The sequence below is a fragment of the Durio zibethinus genome, chromosome 19 (genome assembly GCF_047325235.1).
Source record: "Durio zibethinus cultivar Kanyao isolate XHJ-2024 chromosome 19, ASM4732523v1, whole genome shotgun sequence".
Classification (NCBI taxonomy): Eukaryota; Viridiplantae; Streptophyta; class Magnoliopsida; order Malvales; family Malvaceae; genus Durio; species Durio zibethinus.
The window spans coordinates 7,893,109-7,912,632 of record NC_143180.1 but is presented as its reverse complement, the minus strand read 5'-3'; the positions used below and the strand labels follow the sequence as shown (position 1 = coordinate 7,912,632).

The 19,524-nt window shown below is 34.1% G+C and overlaps 1 protein-coding gene across 8 annotated transcripts in view; it reads right to left on the bottom strand.

Moving 5' to 3' along the window:
• The window catches only part of LOC111310374 (vacuolar protein sorting-associated protein, putative (DUF1162)), a 41,860-nt gene that overhangs the window by 10,416 nt on the left and 11,920 nt on the right, over positions 1-19,524 (bottom strand). For 6 of the 8 annotated variants that reach the window (XR_016330369.1, XR_016330370.1, XM_022909776.2 and 3 more), the window contains 21 exons: positions 18,670-18,733; positions 15,618-15,719; positions 15,232-15,408; positions 15,029-15,156; positions 12,107-12,251; positions 11,017-11,109; positions 10,780-10,881; positions 9,545-9,603; positions 9,326-9,428; positions 9,029-9,211; positions 8,831-8,947; positions 7,564-7,844; positions 5,738-7,308; positions 4,413-5,617; positions 3,585-3,713; positions 3,340-3,495; positions 1,913-2,491; positions 1,765-1,836; positions 1,208-1,672; positions 916-1,099; positions 71-827 (listed from right to left, as the gene is read on the bottom strand). Coding sequence is in view for 6 of the 8 variants with exons in the window: in XM_022909776.2 (XP_022765511.2) it covers positions 71-827; positions 916-1,099; positions 1,208-1,672; positions 1,765-1,836; positions 1,913-2,491; positions 3,340-3,495; positions 3,585-3,713; positions 4,413-5,617; positions 5,738-7,308; positions 7,564-7,844; positions 8,831-8,947; positions 9,029-9,211; positions 9,326-9,428; positions 9,545-9,603; positions 10,780-10,881; positions 11,017-11,109; positions 12,107-12,251; positions 15,029-15,156; positions 15,232-15,408; positions 15,618-15,719; positions 18,670-18,733 (6,672 nt within the window). In the remaining 2 variants the exon portion in view is untranslated. Of the gene's footprint in view, positions 1-70; positions 828-915; positions 1,100-1,207; positions 1,673-1,764; positions 1,837-1,912; positions 2,492-3,339; positions 3,496-3,584; positions 3,714-4,412; positions 5,618-5,737; positions 7,309-7,563; positions 7,845-8,830; positions 8,948-9,028; positions 9,212-9,325; positions 9,429-9,544; positions 9,604-10,779; positions 10,882-11,016; positions 11,110-12,106; positions 12,252-15,028; positions 15,157-15,231; positions 15,409-15,617; positions 15,720-18,669; positions 18,734-19,524 lie in introns of those variants that run through there. The other 2 variants (XM_089748526.1, XM_089748530.1) reach the window with 2 other exon arrangements.

Below are 19,524 nucleotides of genomic sequence, written 5' to 3'. Positions count from 1 at the left end.
GTGTTAATGAAAAATAACAGTATCTGACTGGAGACAGCACTCCTTTTTGCATTCTTATTAAAATCATTACCTTGGCTGAAAAGTAATGGCTCGTGTCCGCCCAGCAAAAGCTCCAGCAATAGCACTAGATGTGACAGATAATATAAACATTGCATTTGATGATGGCTTTGGAACAAGAACAGTTGTTGATCCACTTGGTGGGACAAGAGGAAAGGGCCCTGACCATGGAGAATTAGGCATATTTTCTGAAACATTTCCATGCAAACAATTACCTATGCAAACCACAATTTCACTTCCAGCAGAATTAGGATGAGGAGAATATATGCATGCCTTAACCATTCCACACTCTTTTTCCACTAAGTCATTATTCCCTGACAACTGAGTGCTTGAATCCAATCGATTCTTCAGAATATTTGAAGAAATTTTCTGATCCACTAAATCATGTTGGTTGGTTTGCTTCTGAGACAATGAAATCAAGGGATTTTTAAAAAATCTTCCTGACTGCGGATCAAATGTTTTTCTAGTTGAAACAATGTGATCTTTCAAGAAAGAACAGCCCAAACTGCCAATTTGCGGAGCTCCAATATATGAGTGTTGGTCAGAAAATAAAAGACTCAGACCATCTCTTGTGCCTTGAAACAACTCATCATCAACTTGATTGTAGCAGGAAGGTAAAGTACAGACAGTTCCATCCATCTCACTGGTGAACTCTGAAATAATAAGTGGGAATGCTGTGCAGTTATATAACAGAAAAGGAACATAGATGAAGAGTTCTCGAGCACCAGAGAATGCATCCATCATCTTTTCCACAGTTACATACATTGGACCTAGAACAAAATAGTAACAGATACACAATGAAAAGAATTAGTTAAAAATATATGATAATGTAGGAAATCAACAAGAGGTATAAATTACCATTACGCATATCAGGATCAAAGGCCATGGTTTCAGACTGACAGAACTTCGTTCCATTGAACTTAGCCGTGGTACTGAATGTTTCTGTGCGGGTAAACTTAATGACTGAAGGCCTATATCCATGAACACTGAACTCCAGTGTCAGGTCATGTGAAAGATCAATATGATGAAAGAAAGTGACTACCTGAAAAGATAGGTGTGTGTTATAACATTAGTTCATAGCACCATATCCTAATAAGTTAAAACGGAGTAAAAATCTACATCTATCATGGTAGAACAATGAAACACAAACCTTTGAAAGCGATAAAGTACGAGTAATTCCACCACTTTCAATTGTCAATGATACTGCCTCAGGAAGATAGTTGTTAATGACTAACGGAGTGCTTAAAGTCATTTGATGAATAAATCGATTTTTTGACTTGTCCAGACCATTTCGAATTTTATCATATCTTCGAATTGACTGATTCAAAGTATCATCAACATGACTCACCGAGCCCTTCTTCAGCCTATCAGCTGCAGGCATGCTAATATGCTGAAGTGATAAGCAACAACGGAACGGATCACTGCTTGGATGAGATGGATAACATACAAAAGACCTGAGAGATCCAATCTTGCCTTCCAAGGAGAGAAGATCAGAAAGGTTGTGTGCTTCACTCCACAGGTAAGAATTCCCAAGTGGATGCCACCTCATGCGACCGGCTTCAGCCAAATGGAGGGGCAGCGGGAACTCTTGACCAGGATATACTGGGTCTAGTATCTGGAATAATCAATGCAAAAACATTATGAACAGACAAAGACAGGAATACATAAACAATGAAATTTACGGGAATCAAATAAATTTGTCCACACCTTCGGTGATATACCAAATGGAATATCGAACCGTAATTCCAAGGGAATTGAAGTAGCATTTAGAATTATCACCTGAAATTAACAGGCATTAGAAGAATCTAACAACTGAAAATTGAAAAATTATGATCACATGTGCTTTTATGCTTACTGTTGAGTACAATCGTATTAGCTTGGTATATCGCTGCATTGAAACATCAAACACAACAGGGACAACAAAACCATTCTTGGCATCAGCTGCACCATTTTCTTTCAGGTTTACATTGTATTGTGAAGTATTCGAAAAATCAACCTCAAAATAGGTAAGTCCAACGAGATCCATTGAGACAGGAGCCGAAGGCACAGACACGCCATCAAGCTGAATAGACATTAAATGATGAGCCACCCCATTTGACTGCCTCTCACTGAGATTGTCAGAAGAATGACTAGGCCTATACTGAAAAAGTTGTTCCACAGGAGTGTCATTAAGATAAATTGGAACAGAAGCACCAGCTTGCACAATTTTTCCATCTTTCTCGTCTGAGACATGAAACTTATCAGAATCAACCAGTCCTTGATAAACACGATATACTAGAGATGATGAAGTCAGGTTTTGAAGTATATAGGGAGCATATCTTCCTCCTGATATATTTTCAGTGAGTTGAGGATTTAGAAATCTTTGCTTTTCAGAAGGATCTTGTTCCACGAATCCCCAGGCATCCTTAAACATTTCAATTGTCCTGAGAACAGTCTTTGAAATATTTAAAGAAGTAAGAAAGCCGATATCATAAATTAATAGTAAAAATCTACACATGACAAAATATTGAATAACAAGATTAGTCTGGTAACAATACCTTAAGAAAGAGACTGCACCTTGAGAAAACTGTATCTATTAATCTTACGCAACCAAGGTAATACAACAGATTTTAAAGATCCGTATAAATTTGACAGTGGTGCAGAACCATGAACTGCAGTTTAACTACGAAGATGAACAATGTTTATGACAACTATCAATTTACTCATTCTCTTTGAATGACAATGATTCAATTATATACAATGCCTCACAAGAAAATCCCTTTTATGTGATTTTAAGAATGACAACTCACACCTTCAAGTGATATGTGAACACTGACATCCAAATGATTCAGAGCAATGATTAGCTAATTGAAGGATTTGATTATTTTTGGATTTAATTTTACTGATTTCATTATATTTTATGGGCTCAGTTGTATTTTACATAAACCTTAGCCTGTTTTAGTTAACCTACATAACTAAGTCTTTCTAGTTTACTAAGAGTTTAGATCAGGAAGAAGTTGAATCACTCATGCACTTGAGTTTCAGTAACCAATATTAATGATAAATTACAGGCACGATCAGATACTCTCTTGTATCCAAACTCTCCATTTTTCCTCCGTTCCTCCTCTTCTAATTCCTCTGCTCCTATCCCTTTTCCCTATGATATCCCCTCTACCTTTCCCTTCTCCCACTCTCTTCCTTTCATCCCCTATTTCCTATCTCATCCTAGCACATAAGTAGCCTGTCTGAAAGGTGATCATGCAATTATTAAAAATATAAAAAGGAAAGAAGATCACCGTGTACCTCAATTAGGGGTTCTGTAAAGTTAAAATTAAGCTGTCCTGTTGAGACGAGATGGATATCTGTAATAATGGAGTTGTCTAGTAGAGCATTTAGCTCTTGTTTCCTAATTATCTCCATCTCAAACTTCCAAGGCTCGAGAAAAGGCTCCCAGAAGACCTACGACAAATGCAAGCAGAACAATTAGGCATATAAGTCATGTTAAAGATCAAGAATACAAAAGTAATGCACATTATTTTCCAACATACCTTGTGAATGTTATTGTAATTCACTTGAAGATCACATGCAACTGCACTTTCCATGCCATTTTGAGTCATGTTAGCACGTAAGAGGAAGTTCCTCAGAAGAATTTCTAGAAGAGGTCCACTACTACTCCACTGAAAAAAAAAAGCCATATGTATATATATATATATATCAAAGAGAATAATAGAAGATAATACATGAAGTGGTATAATATAGCCAACTTGAGTGCATAAAATGGTTTTCTCTTTTTGATAGATAGCACATAAAAATTTTAATTAAACAGAAAATCAAATAAAGCACTTGGCGATAACTGCCTAGAGGCAATACATAATTTATCTCAACAGCTACAAGTATTAAGAAGCAGCCAAACAACCACATTATCTCTCACAACATGTCATTTGAAAGAAGCATATCATGCCTTTATCTCTCTTGCATCCAATTGTGGAGGAAAAGACTTAGACAATAAGTAATAAAACTAAAAACTAGAACATTGTGATCTTTACTTTTCCCACAGCAGATCTAATCTTCATATCTAACACATCATGCAAACTCCATATACAGAAGGCAAATTTATTGACAGGTCTAGGCGAGTGAATTATCATACACTTTAACTATTTTGTGAACAACAAATAGCACACAGACATGCGCGCGCGCGCACACACACACACACAAAGTTGTACAGAGGACGAGAAACAGAATTAATGCATCATCAGAAACCTTTTTTTCTACAAAAGCAAAATGCAACAAGGAGAGCATAAGCAATAAACTAATTCACTCTTCTCAAGTTCTAGTTAAAAATTTTAAAAGTCGAGCAGATAAAGTAGTAAAAATACCCTTCCATCAGATAGCAGAAGAGAACCCTTCCTTAGCTGAATTTTAAACTCCATACTTCCAAGGTTATACTGAGAAGATCTTGATCCAGGAACATCAAAGCTTACATTGTGCAAGAAAAAGAATATTTGATGTGATAGCCATACGTCTAGCCGGTCACATTGAACCCCCAGATTGGCATGTACTGGCTTTTCCTGAATCTTGCATATCTCAGTCTCCACATTAACTTGAAATATCTGGAAGAGAGGCCAAGAATTGACATATTCATCACCCTGAAAACCCAGAGCACCACTTATATTTTCCAAAATGCACTTGAACTTCACATTTTTACCAGAAATAATTAGTTCAGTACTTTTGCTGTGCACCATAAATGTCAAAAGTTTACAACACTTCCCTTCAATACCAGTAGATGAAACATTCTTGGCAGCCTCTTCAGTGAACACCAATTCAGTAAATGCTTCTCCAGTGACATGCATTGGAAAATAAACTCTGACGCCAACATTTTCTGACCTCAGAATAACTGTTTCCTGCATCATGCTAAGTGGCACATGATAAATTGAGGCACCTGACTTTTTATCAGAAATTTGAGGAACAGGTTCTGATACATTTTGAACTGGATGAATTGTATTCATAGCTGAACTCCTTGACAATGAACCCAACTTGGCAGTTTTGGCAACATTTTGCCCATACGAATCAAACATGTCAAGGACCTCAGTCCAGCCAGAACAATGTAGCCAGATATCAAGAGAAGGAAGACAAATAAAGAACTCACTTTGACCTTGACCAGATTTTGAGAGAGAAAGATCAAGAACTGAAGAGGTTAAGCAAGTATCAGAGCATCGTGCTAGTGTAACCGAGTTTGGCAACGAACATAATGCTAAAGAGGAAAAACTTAAACCCAAGCTTATGGGTGTCCCATTTATCAGCGACGCAGAGCAAAAATAGTTCATTTCAGCTTTAGCAACTGGTTCAAGTAAGTCTTCCCCCATGCGATTCAGTTGTATCAAGAGTGATTCAACATAACATCTGACTTCAGTAAAGGTCACGGGAGAATCTACAAGTGAAACTGCCCTATTTTCCTTTCGCAATCTCTTTGACCGTAGAAACTGTAAAACATCAGATGTGTAACCTTTTGATTCATCATGAACAAAGGAAAACTGGTCTATGATTTCCAGTAATGCTTCCAATCCATCATTGAAGTAAAAATCTGTCAAAAAGGCCAAGAATAGATGCATCAAACAACACTAAGAGTAAAATAATAATAAAACAACAAGTTATGAGTATTATTCTATATTTAAAGTTAACTAGAGAGATTAAATGATCTTACCATCAATAAAAACTTGACAAATGCCAATCCTTGACATGACACATGTGGAAACAGAAGATGTTGCAGAAAGGGATTCCACTTCGCTAGGTATTCTGATCCAAACATCAGCACTGATTGGTGCTATCAAAGAGAAATTTCTCGGTGTGGTACCTGGAATAAATCTTAAGCAATCATCCTTGAACAACAACGACAGAGACAAATCTCGTCCAAAAATATTCAGACAATGATTTGTTCTTGCAACTTTATTTTCTGGAACCACATATTCAGGAGGAATGTCCTTCAGTACATCACTCAAAATACAATCGTTGATAAAACTACCATATAGCTGTTGAATTTCTGTCTTCAGAAACTGATAGTCATCACTTTCGATGGGCAAAATCAAAGTGGATTCCAGAACCTCAAATTTATAAATAATAGCATTCTCACTTTGACTTTTCATAGACTCAATATTTTTGCTTACAGGCTGCACACTTGTATTTGAACTCCAATCATGCAGTGAAAAGTAACCAATTATGATGGCTAAGTATTGGAATGGTAAAACACAACACGTATGCTGAATTCCAAAGCTAACTTCAAGCTGCGAAATTAGTCCCCCTTTCTTCACACGTATATTTAAGATTGGAGAGAGGTTTGGTAACGAAGGACCCCACAAAAAGTCATGCAAATTATTAGTCCCCCATGATGATGTAAGAATAACCCCCTCAGAAGAAGAGACCAGATCCATACAATCACCATAAATGCTAAGGGAAGATTTTGAGGTAGGCAACGTGATTGTTCCAATGATACAAGATGAATCATGGAAATGCAGTTTAACTCCCAAGAGATTGATGTCAATAGCATATAAATTTGCATCAGCAGAACTCCCTGACACAGGAAATGCAACCATACCCATTTTCGATTTTAGTGGTGAAGAATGGAAAGGGTTAGATCCCTTCTTCAAACTGCAATTTGGGCTTCTAAACTTGTTATCTCTTAAATTGAATAACTTCCTCCAGCCAGGAACAGGAAAACGAAGTGAACTCTCTAGACTACTGAGGGAACCTGAATTATGTATCGTAACAAATGGAAAACAATCCAAAGATATGCTTGCATAATCAGATGTTCCTATTTCTGAGTAATTTGAGAAACCAAATCTTTGGAACTGAAAACCTGCCATATTTTTTGTACTTTTGGCTTCAAAAGTGGGGCTCAAATAGTACTCAGAAGCAATAAATGGGCTACATGAACATATTCTATCATAAAACCCAACCAACAATCCAACTATATATGGGTAGCAATGGAGGTCAGCATCATTCAAGTATACAGTGAACTTGTGATTTGCAAATTCTATACTTCCAGGAGCTTCATAATGTAAAAGAAAACAAACCTCAGTAGATCTATTCTTGTCACAAAGATTATCACTTCCTTCACCATGTATAATGGCCACACCATCCTGATTTACAGTACTTGAGGGATTTAGATTCCCAAACGAGCATAAAACATGGTTATGCTTTTCACCATTCAATGTATGTGCAGTAACCTCCATTGCTTTCAAACAGATCCAGCACCTCTCATACTCTATGAGAGAATACCTGCAATTATAAGAAATTTAATTTCCAGAGAAAAGTGTATGCACCTACCTAGCATTCAGTAAAAAAAATTTGTAAGTAAAATTCATAGCTAATTGATATATTGATAGACATCGTAGAAAGAATTTGATATCACACACGTGTTCAATTTGCTAACCACCTATGGCTTAATTTTAGAGACTACTAATTATATCCACAAGCAGGTAAGAGAAAAGTACATTGCATGTTTACGAAGAAAATTAACAGCCAGCAGCATACCACACATCTAGATTTTTTAGAGCAAGCGTGATGGAAGAGCTATTTTCTCCATCATTTCCAAGATCAACAAGAAAATTGGCTGATTTGATGTTTGCAGTTAGAGTGAAACCAAAAAGAGTAGCCCCTGGGTAATTTGATGCAGTATGAATTGAATTTGGGTTTTCCAGCATGACAGGTTCAGATCTTGAACTTTGTACATTAAGAAGCACTATCAGTGCAACAACTGACTCATATATTGATAGGGAAAAGTTTGCATCAAGCAATGATACGGCAACATAAACCTGCAATTAAAAGAGCTGCTCAGAAGGAAATCCCTATAAGTACATCTTATTTACACATGCAAATCCATCTAACAAAACCAGAAACTTAAATGCTTCCAAGAATAGAATTTTTGCTATACAATGCTTAAATCCTCAAGTAACTGAAAATTGCACAATTGCAAAAAGAAAGAGAGAAGGGAGAAAAAACCAAAAAGAACGTATAAAACCCATAAAATCTGTTCATATCCAAGTCACATGGTCCTTTGCATCTCCAGTACAAATTATTCAAAGAAGTCCCCACAAATGTAGCTACTAAGGAACTGTTCAATAAGTTATCGGCAATTGGGGGAAAACAATAGAAATTTTTAAGGAATACACGGAGGTTAGGGTTTCAGAGATCTTCATGAGAAACATGGTTGCACGTCATGGCATATGAGCACTTATTGCTTTACACATCCTTTAAGATGAAGGAAGCACCTTATCCAAAAACACATATATTCAAGTATTATGCAGAATAAACTTAATAATAACACAAATTCTAACAGAACATTTTTTCCCTACGCTTTTCTTTTGATTTCACTACATGATACAACTATAAAGAGACAAGGACTTAATTCAAATGATAATAAAAAGTTTCATCTGCATTGAAAAACAAGGACTTCAAACACCAAGAACAAAAAATGTTATGAATTTTTCTATGCGAGTTTATATGTATTCCTATGATGTTTTTAAAATTGAAACCCAAAGGGAGCGTGGAATATTCTTTCCATTTTCCTTTCTTTTAAGGCCATCACATGAGAGTAATATATAGGGAAAAAAGAGGCACCATGAAGGACTTTAAACAAAGAAGGTTCACTTTCAGAATAAGCAGAAGTGCAGCAAGGGAAAAAACAAAAAAATGAAACATTAGAAAACAAGCATACCTTTCAGTATTTCTAATCAGTCAAAATAATGTACATTGTTTTAGCACCAGATAAATATAGATCTAGAAGATAAAATCTAATTACCTCCAATTGTTTCAGTCTTGATTCATCAGGAATAATACAAGATGCAAAAGAAATACAGGCACAAAACTTTTTCACAATTGAGATTGTGTAGGGATAATTAGGCTTCACCAGCTTCACCTGGTCACATAAGTTGCTATTATCAGAAATAGAATAATGAAAATAAAGAACAAAATATCTAACAAAAACAAGATACCTGACCTCAAAATCAACTAGTTTGGTCTCAAAGTGATTATAAAGATCTTGAAGTTGGAAACATGTTAAATAATCAGATGAGGATGCAGAATCAACTGAGTTCTGGATAAATGATTGTCCATTAATACTTGAACGGAGAGAGTCTAGCTCAGTTTTAGATGCAAAAAGAAGAGATCCCAGGTCAAAAACCTGGCCAATACAAATGTTATAGAGAGATATAAGTAAATATAACAGAAATTGAACTTCAAAATGCAATAGCAACAATGTGCATGTCCAAATAAACGCATTAAACAGTGCAATTACCATGTTAAACTCTTCTGAAACTGCATTTCGCAAGGGAACATTTATTGTAATGTTGGTGATACTAACATCCCATGCCATCTTCTTATGACTTGATAGGATGTATCTGCAAAAAATATAAATAAACAAGTAAAATTGTTTGCATCTACGATATGTAATATTTGAATACATAAAAAATTTTCATTGACATTAACCAGTATACCCAGTACCAAAAGGACTTACTCAGCTTTTGCTAGCAATCGAGACTTAACATCTTCAATCCCATTAAGTGATGACAAAACCTGCATTAGGTTAAATACTTTGCATTACTTATATCAACCCGTATCCTCACAACTTTCAAATAGAAAGACAAAGAAAGACGTTATTTTTATCATTCTATAGTTGAAGAACAACTGAAGGAATGTTGTCACCTGTAAATTGACAAAAGACAACCTAAACAGCAAGTTCATGCATTAGACTCCTCAATGTTGAAAATTTGCTGGATAAACAATATTTAAGGATCTATCACTAATGCAGTAACATTCCTAGGTGCAAATTCAATCTCCTTTTATTAGATCATTAAACTAAACAGTAGTTACCAGGAGCATGGTTCTGGCTTGGGGACAGGATACACAATTTAATTATTTTATGGCACAATGGGTTAGTCTTCATTGGTTTGTTGTAATGAGTCGCAGTACTCCATAAAGCTTTATTAAATCCAACTGTTTTCTTTTAGATTTTGAAAGATACCAATTTACCTTTTTTTCCTACTATTCCTATTAGATCGAAGATGGTACCTACAAAAATCTTCCCAGATCCTTCATTCCTCAATTAAGCTCATTCTTTTGTACAGTCACTAGCAAGCAGTAGTGGCAGCAGTGCAAGTAATAGCTGCCTTACAAGTGTAATTTTTTACAGACTATCGAAATAGATAGATATATTGCTCCGTATATACAGAAAAATTTAGCCTACTTCTAACATATGGAAGGACTAGAACCACAATAAATTGCTAATATACACCAAAATGCCATAAAGGAAGCCCGCAGATATATTATTTTGATTTGTTATAAAATTAAAAGTATTTCTTAATTTATATTCAACTTATTGTAAATCTAAAAAATTGGAATACAATCCAAAAGCAAGAGAATTTAAAATGCATTATAATTTACAGCAATACCACTTTTATTAGACACGTTAAATTACTTCAATAATATCAAAGTCTTAAATGCACCCTTTCACATGAGAACAAAGCTTAAGCAATTAGAAGTCTAGAAAACCTAGAAGTACCTAAGGCATCATACCTTAATTAAACCAAACTAATACAGCTGGAAACATAATGACAAAAACAGTAATAATTACACTAGACATATACAGGAATTAAGAGCATTTGAATAGGAATGATACAAACTTAATATGCTAACACAAGAACTGAGACTGACAGAATAGGAAGAGGCATGATAAATATAATTACTTCTTACCCTTTCATGCTGAAATTCAAAGGATTTGATAACAGTGAAAAATTCTATGAAATCCTGAAAAAATGTTGTTTCATAGGCAACTTCAAGTGACTGAAGCATGACCTGAGTATAGAAGTCATAAAAAAAACAACACTTGTAAATAAAACAATAGCATTAAGAAAAATTAGTTAAACAAGGTTTATAATATCAAGTAGAAAAGGCTTTCGATGTGGCACCAAAAAAAGGGTGTAAAATTACATTCACTGACAATTCAACATCTTGCTTCGGAGACAAGTCTACTTGAACTCTGTATAAAGGCAGATCCTCCCCACCACTTTTCTCCATAGAGGACTGAAAAAATACAAATGAAGAATTAAGTATGAATGTTAGATAGACGCAGAAGAACCTCTACAACATTGTCATCATTGAACAGAATTACCCTTTCAGCATCTGAAAAACAAAATCCCAAGAAATTGTGTTCCATTCATGCTATCCTATAACTTAGATGAGGTTGCTCTGATGCACCTCAGTAAAAATATCATTTCAAATATGCTTCTCTTAACAAGTACTTTTGGGACATGGAAAATTTTTAATGGAGGGAATAAATTTGAGATCAGAAAGTTTTGGTTCTTTTTCTTTTTTTGAAAGGGGGGAGGGGGATATAAAAGGGATAGTTTTTGGATCAGAATGTCATGCAGATGTGTAAGGTGGAAGTCCCAATTTGGACCTTTTACTATCTCAACTTGGCTGTTTTAGTCCCTCTACCTTAATTTTAATGAGTTTAATCCCTGCACTCTTATTAAAAATCAATTTATAACATTGTTAACATTTTGCCTTCACCAGTGTTAATAAAAGTGCTGGGATTAAATTCATTAAAATTGGAATAGAAGGGCTAAAACTGTCGAATTGAGATAATAGAATGACCATAATCATACTTCAACCAATGTCTAGATTACAGATTCTGCCATATAAAATCCTAGTATCAGTTCATCATATCTCATAGAAAGCAGCCAATTCAAAACTACATATACCCTTAGCATGTGTCAGCAGACTTAATGAAGCTTTGCTAACAATTTGCACAATTACTATGATAAAAAAAAAAAAACCATTTAGCGGATTCACTAATCGCATTACCATTTATATGATACCTTAACCCAGATCCGGACACCTAAGGACTTCCTTTTACCTAAATACACGCACCATTTCAATCCAGCATACTATTAGAGGAGCTGAACTGGTGTGCAAGGCCAGCTTCGGAGAAAAGGGCCTAAACTTTAGATGACAACCATATTGCATACTATCAAGCATGGTCTATGTCATCAACGCATGCAACAATAGAAAACCCTACCATTAATCGAATCACTTGCTCATTGCTTGCATTAACCATCTCTCCTGACTTAACAAAAGCAATCACAGTCACCAATTCTTCCTGTAGGTTGCACTTGATGACTGCATCATGGAGATTCAACTTCGCAATTTCTTGACAGAAATTCCTACAAAAGCAAAATAAAATAATGACCATTTAACTATGCATGGACCAGAACAAGTAATAATAATATTAATAACAAACATGCAGAAAACCACTACATGATTCAGTGATTAATGGATGATGTAAACTACATTTAATGAGAAATCAAAAAATGGCAGGGGTATGGGAACTTTGATGGCCAAAAATAGTGCTGTGTTTCCTACAATTCTAGTGAGGTGTTCCTGTGGGTAATTTAGATATTAAAGCATGTTTCCTTTTAAGGAAAAAAGCACCAAAACACAGTAGGCAGAAAAGGGTAATACATGCTAATGGTTCTACCCAGGCAATGCGAGTTTTTTTTTTATAGTGTTGCTTCTTTCAACACTCAAGAATTTGAAATTGCAGTCTTTTACTTTGTAATATTAATTTCACTACCACATAATTCATTAAATCTTCTTCATAAGTTTTCTTAAGTTTCATAGGTCTTGTATGAGTTTCTTGTTCGTTAATGCTGCGGCATAAGCTTGTAATAGCATTTGCCAAGCTTATTCTCTATGATTGTCGCACTAACATTTGCTTCTTTTCTTTTCCAGTCCCTATGTGGCATGGGCTTTGTTTAGATGAAGAATTTCAAAATTAAACTCAATTTTAGAAGCAGTATATCAAATAACAAATGATGCAATTTGAAATGTTGGTTCTGAAAATACAATGTTCGAATAAAACAATGGGATTTCACAAGAGAAATTAGCAGTTGGCCAATAAAATTACAAAAATGCCCCTAATTATAGATAGAAATTTCATAATCACAAATAACAAGCCATACAAATTACTCATCACTACAGTAAGTGAGTAAATGATCAGTAAAACAGTTGTAGAATGTTCCCCCAATAATTAACGGTAAAAATTTACCAAAAGATGAGAAAGTAGAAATGAGAAAAACAAAATGACAAATACAGATGATGACAGTAACGATATGGGCTATTGAGAATTTTGAGGGGATGATCTCAGTTCTGGAAGATTGACCTCTATTTTTGGTTAAGATGGTCTAGTGATCCTTATTCCATCATTTTTGGGAGAGGAAAAAGCATATCAGACAAAAAGTACCATAAAATCAAGAAACTGTTTCAAATGGGGTTACTAAATACATGGGGTCACTAAATACATGGTTAACTTTCTAGACTATTTTTAAAATTCTTATACTTTGTAGGCATATAAGATAGTTGAATTTTTAGAATTTAAAATCCTTCCACAAAATGAAATCCCTTCTAAAATTACTTCACCATGCGTTACCTTGGTTTTTACATGTTTTATGTGAAATTTGCCAATCAATTTGTTTATACGTCTGTTTCCATTCCCAAAGCCCTTAAATAGATTGATATCCATAAAATGAAAGAAGATCAGACAATGTATAAGGAAAATAACAGGCTTTCCAATTTTTTATGCCAAAGAATTTGCAATCTCTATGAGGAAAAATCTAGTAAATCACCTGTGCTGCATACAACACTGAAAATATTCCAAGCAAATAAAGATGCTATTTCTCAAAAGCAAGATCTTCCGAAATAAAAAAATAATAATAAAATAAAGAAAAAATAAACAACAGTGCAAGTAACCTGTGTTGTATACAGTATTTTTATTCCTAGAAAATTGAAAAGAGATCATAAAAAGCGAGGGATTGCAAGATAAACATAGAACAAAAGAAAGAAAGAAACAAACAACCATACAATTTGCATAAATCAAATGTAATATCAAAGGTTAAATTTATTCCCAGAAAATGAAGATGATATCTATGAAAAGCATAAACGAGTTACAAACAGAACAAAAATAACTGATACCAAAAATATGGCTAATGCCAACATGCTTCTTTGTAATAAAAGAATGACATGGGATCTCCTTTCCTATCAGATGTAGCTCAAGTAATATAATCTATGACAACAATCTAATTCTTCTACCTACTTTTTTCTTTTTTGGCCACAAATTCTTCTACCTACCTTTTACAAATAGAACCTTGTTATATGTTTCTTTAAGTCCATGGAACAATTACTGAATCTTCTAAGTGTATAAATAGGAAGCACAATGGTCTACAGCAGATTTGCCAGGCCAAACCTCCAACTCAAAAGGGATAATTGTTATATTAGTTGATTCCCTCAAGAGCCAAGTATTCTCCAGGTGACCAAGGCAAACAATACTTCAACCTAATTAAGGGCAGGGCATTACCACCACCCTTTCTGTCTTTAAATCAGTGCAATATTTACTGAGAAATGCCCCATATGAACAAAAAGAAAACCGCAAATCAAATGGATTGTGTAGGATAGGATATCATGTCCTCTCAAAGAAAGCGCCTTATGTTATATATCATACATACCACTGCCATTCTTGGCAAATACAACTTAAATAGCAACTTTATATTTTAACTTTTAACAATGATTTTAGCAATATTCAACTTCAGTATGGCTACAATGGACAAATTATAAATCATATCATTAATTATAGAGAATTCAGAATTTGCTTGCAACACATCCCTTGCCCAATCCTACCTTGAGATATTAAAAAGCAAGAACTTCAGTCTAACACATCAGCCTGGATCTCAAAAAGCATGAATTATTAAACAATAATATGAAGCTTATTAGAGTGCCATCCATATCTACAAATTCTAATAAGGAAAAAGGAATTAACATCAAAATCTTATGATTTTAATATTTGCTCTAATATATGCAACAAATTAATATTAATAAGTCTTTATCCTAAAGTGAAATCAAAAAATTATTTTTAACTCAAAAAAGGCTCAAAGGTAAGCCAACATACATGCTCCATATTGTTGCAGAAATTTCATCTATGCTGAACTCGATTACCCGTGTATGGATCTTATCATTTGTATCGGCATCCACTCCAGACAAAACAGAAGGATAGAACTTAGTTGCCTCATATATATCCTGTTAAAATGGAGAAATCTATAAGTTTTCCGATGTTAAGCATTTTCAACAAACTACAACTTGGAGATGAAGTACCTGCACATCTTCATCAGAAACAATACCAGAGAACTGACTAGAATCATCTGTTCCTCCAGCACCAAGCATGCCACGGGACAACCAGTTCAACCATCCACGAGACTTGCCAGATGACTGACCATCTTGTCTTGACTTCTCAACAGAGATATTGACTATTGAAGACTTTGATAAAACTTCCTGCACACCAAATATATATATTGACAAATTGGGGAAAAACTGTCAGTGCCTTGGCCCAAAACAAACCATAGAACCCTGTCAAGTCATAATCAACATATTAAACAGAGTAGAAATATAACCCAAAACCAATAACCATGAGATCTAACTGGTAACATAATATAGCAAGTATTCTGATGCAATTTTGAGCCACGCATCAGAAATATGCATACCTGCAGCTCACGCTCTGCAGCAGACCTACAACTTAAAATATCATCAATATCAGATTCTTTCTCCATTTGCTCCAAGTCCCGAATTATAGATTCATCAATTGGCTGATAACAAATTGGAAAACATATTTATGCCAGGAATAGGTAAGCAAGTGAGCAACATTTACATTGCATGAAGATAAAAGGAAGTCCAAGTGACAGAACAAAAAATAAAACAAACCACTAAAATCTTTGAGTTGAAAGATGAACCAAAAATAAAATGAATCACAAATAGCTAAATGGGAAAGAAAGCACACAGGATATAGTTCTGTCACAATTTCCACAACAAACAATGAGATAACCATTGGGCTCTAGAAGACATGTTTAAGTACCTACCATTTTGATGCCTAAATCACAAATAACTTGCAAGATGATTAGCATTGATGTTTATAACACTATGGAACCCAAAGTAATTGATATAGAACAAGGAAGAGAAATAAACTGAACATAGAGATCAGAGGAAAAATTAAGGAGAAATAGAAGAAACTGAGAGAGAATGATAGAGGAGAAAAACCTATAGAACTAAGAGGCAGAGGGAGGATCCCAATAATCAATATTCTCAAATCTCTATAATTCAAAATCCAAAGCTACCATAACCAGAAATAACATAGGTATTTATACACAAACCCTAAACCCTCAAACAAATGCAAAATACTAAATATAACCCTAATGCCTTAATGATTGGAAAAAAAACAAAAGCAAAATGTCAGTTAATAAAATAGCCTAAACAATTTAAAACGTCCTGAATATATATCAAAATTACAATTAAGCCAATAAAATATAAAATGGTAACAACCTAGAATCTTAAGTAGTTTAATCTCTCAATCTCTCCTTTCATGCAGAACAAAGAGGGAAAACAAGAAATAGATATCAGAGAAAACATTAGGCAAAAATAGAAGAAATTAGGGGAGAAAGAGAGAGAGAACAATAGAGAAAAAGTAGACAGGAGCTTGAAGAAGAGCAAAAATCTTCAACAATAAATTATCTAAAACTACTAGGAATTGAACGAATACAGGTACTTACAAGGTCAACCCTTAACCCCAATGCCTTAATAATCGGAATAATAAGTAAAACACCAATTAATATAAAATAGCTTAATTAATCTTTAAATAAGTCAACAAATTTTAAATATCTAAATCCATATAAAAATTACAACTAATATGATGAAATATAACAATTAACAAAATAAAATATGGCATCATGTGGTCCTTTCTATTGGCCAATTGATGAGACAATGTTCAAATCATTATTTTAACAATTTAATTTTAAAGATCACACTCAAACAATTTTGCTCACATGGAAATGATGTAGCACTAAAAAAAATATATTTTTCATGATGTTGCATAACATAGAATTAAATAACATTTTTGAGAAAAAACTTTATGTGGCTCTTTGGAACAAGCTAGCAATGGTTGTTTAATTTCTTTTTAAAGATCTTTACTTGCATTCAATTTTATTCATGTTTTAAAGGCATGTATCTTTTTTTTATTCTTTAAAATTTTCATTTTCCATGAGGTAATGCCACATAAGCAAAGAGTACAATTTCTTTTAAACACAACATCCCCAGGTCAAAAAATATATATTTTCTGTTCATTGTTCTTTTTATTCACATTATACTTTTATAAGCCATATCACTGTTCTGTCCAATGAAATGACCACATAGATTCCACATCAATGCTACATCAACATGGTTAACAATTCAAAATAAAGTTGTTAATAATTTTCCTCGATTACACCAAAAATTAAAGTATAAAGGTTCAGTTTCGTCCAATCTTACAATATGCTTGGATTCAACTTAGTAAGGGAAGGGTAAGAATGGAAAGAAAGGAAAATGAGGGTTTTTGAAGGATAAATCATTCCCTTATTTGGATAGTTAAAAATGAGAAAAGGAAAGGGAAAGAAAGGGAAACGATACATTATAACATATCGTTCCATTTAGATCCTTTTCAATATACTTTTCCATGAATCATGTTGACTAGTGTTGGAATTAATTATTAAAATTTAACTATTAATAACAATCTTGTCATTTTTCTTAAACTAAAATAAACTACTGCTTTTTGTATCAAAAAGTTCCTTTTTTGTAACAATTTATTAAAATACCAAACAACACATGGGCAATTAAAAGAAATCAATCCTAGTGTTAAAAACAACTAAAATGCTCAGCTAAGCAAGTAAGAAAGCACATTCCCAAATTCCTAACAGTCCCAAAGGATAATAAAAGAAACAGATGGCACACTATATTGAATCCTAACCATGATTCAAACAATGAGCTTTCTGTTGAAAGGTCAAAATGAAAAAGCTGTTGGTGTGATGAAATGCTTAGGAGAGGCCAAATTAGGAGTTCATGAGAAGTTACAAGAAAGCCAAAATCAAAAGTAGATGTAGAGTTCAAGACTTTTGAAATTGGAGATTTCAAATGGTTTTGTTTGATAATTAAAGAAGATAATTAATGAGGGCATGATAGTCATTTCAAACAAAATCAATTCCTTTTCCCTCTTTTTCCCCCAATTTGGGGATTAGGAAAAAAGGCATTTGATGGGAAATTGAGGGGTGCTCAGTACCCTTCTCATTCCTTTATTTGAATTGAAATTGTAGCCAAACTTGTGAAGGGTTTGCCACTTTCCCCAGCTTTCCTTTCCTTTACCCTCCCTCCCCTCAATCCAAACATAGTGCTAGTAAAAGGACTATTTTGAACAATCTGTAAAAGGACAGCTAGAGTACTTTAAACACAAATGAACCGTAACATACATACAACATACATACACACATACATACATACATAAACTTCAAATTCAACCTAATATGACCCAAACAACATTTTTGAAAAAAGGAAAAAAAGGGCCAAGAAATAATAAAGCATAATCTATTACCAGGGCCAAAACCCATCTTCCCAAATCTGATATCGACAATTGAATAATTCAACAAGCAAAACTAAAAAAAAAGGTCATGTGAGGGCTACGGCCTTCCTATGTATTTGTGCAGGGATTTGCCAATTGAGATTAAGAGAGTAGTTTACCTGGTCTTGTCGAAGAAACTCTAATTTAGTCTTGTATAAATTAACATACTTCCGACGATTACTCCTGTGATCAAGAAAAATTTTCTTATTCATTTAACATGTCAAAACAAGTAAGAAATAAGAAACAAGTGCCACACTTTTTCCTTTCACCAAAAGATTAGACAAATCTATAGTTTTGCTCATATTTGGTGTCCATGTCTGTAGATGTCATAAACAATTTTGGGAAAATTACACATCCTTGAAATTTACGATAACTACAATCTCTTCATAACTCAGATTTGACAATAAAGTAAGCTTGATTACACATAACAACCAAATCCTTCTGTTAGTTCTTCTCGAGAATTAAATTAGTAACGGCCACCTGGACAGCAGGTCACAACCATGTGTGAATTGAATAAAGTTTAAATCACAAAAAAGCAAAATAAAAACCAAAACTCAAAATAAATAAAAGCAGTAACCTTTTTGTATGATTTCCACCAACCAACCTTCACAATGTTAGATTATACTTTGCTGCAGTACTTCATTTTATACACAACCTCAGATTAAACAAATGAAAACAATATGTAATTTGAAAAGGAAGATAACGAAAAACACAATTGTATTGCTTCAATCTTTGTTAAACAACAAGCAACAATCCAGAATAGTGACTTCATGCTCCACCCCAACTTCCATCGGTAGACTAGCAACATAGCACATGGCACAGGCATTGCACGTAACATGAAAACTTTAACATTCCCTATAACAAAACTAGGACACAAGGGCTTGATTGTTATATACTTATAATATGGTTACTTCAGTCTTGCAATCAAAATCATATGGACATTTTAGTTACGGTGGCCAAATTTCAAGGGTAAT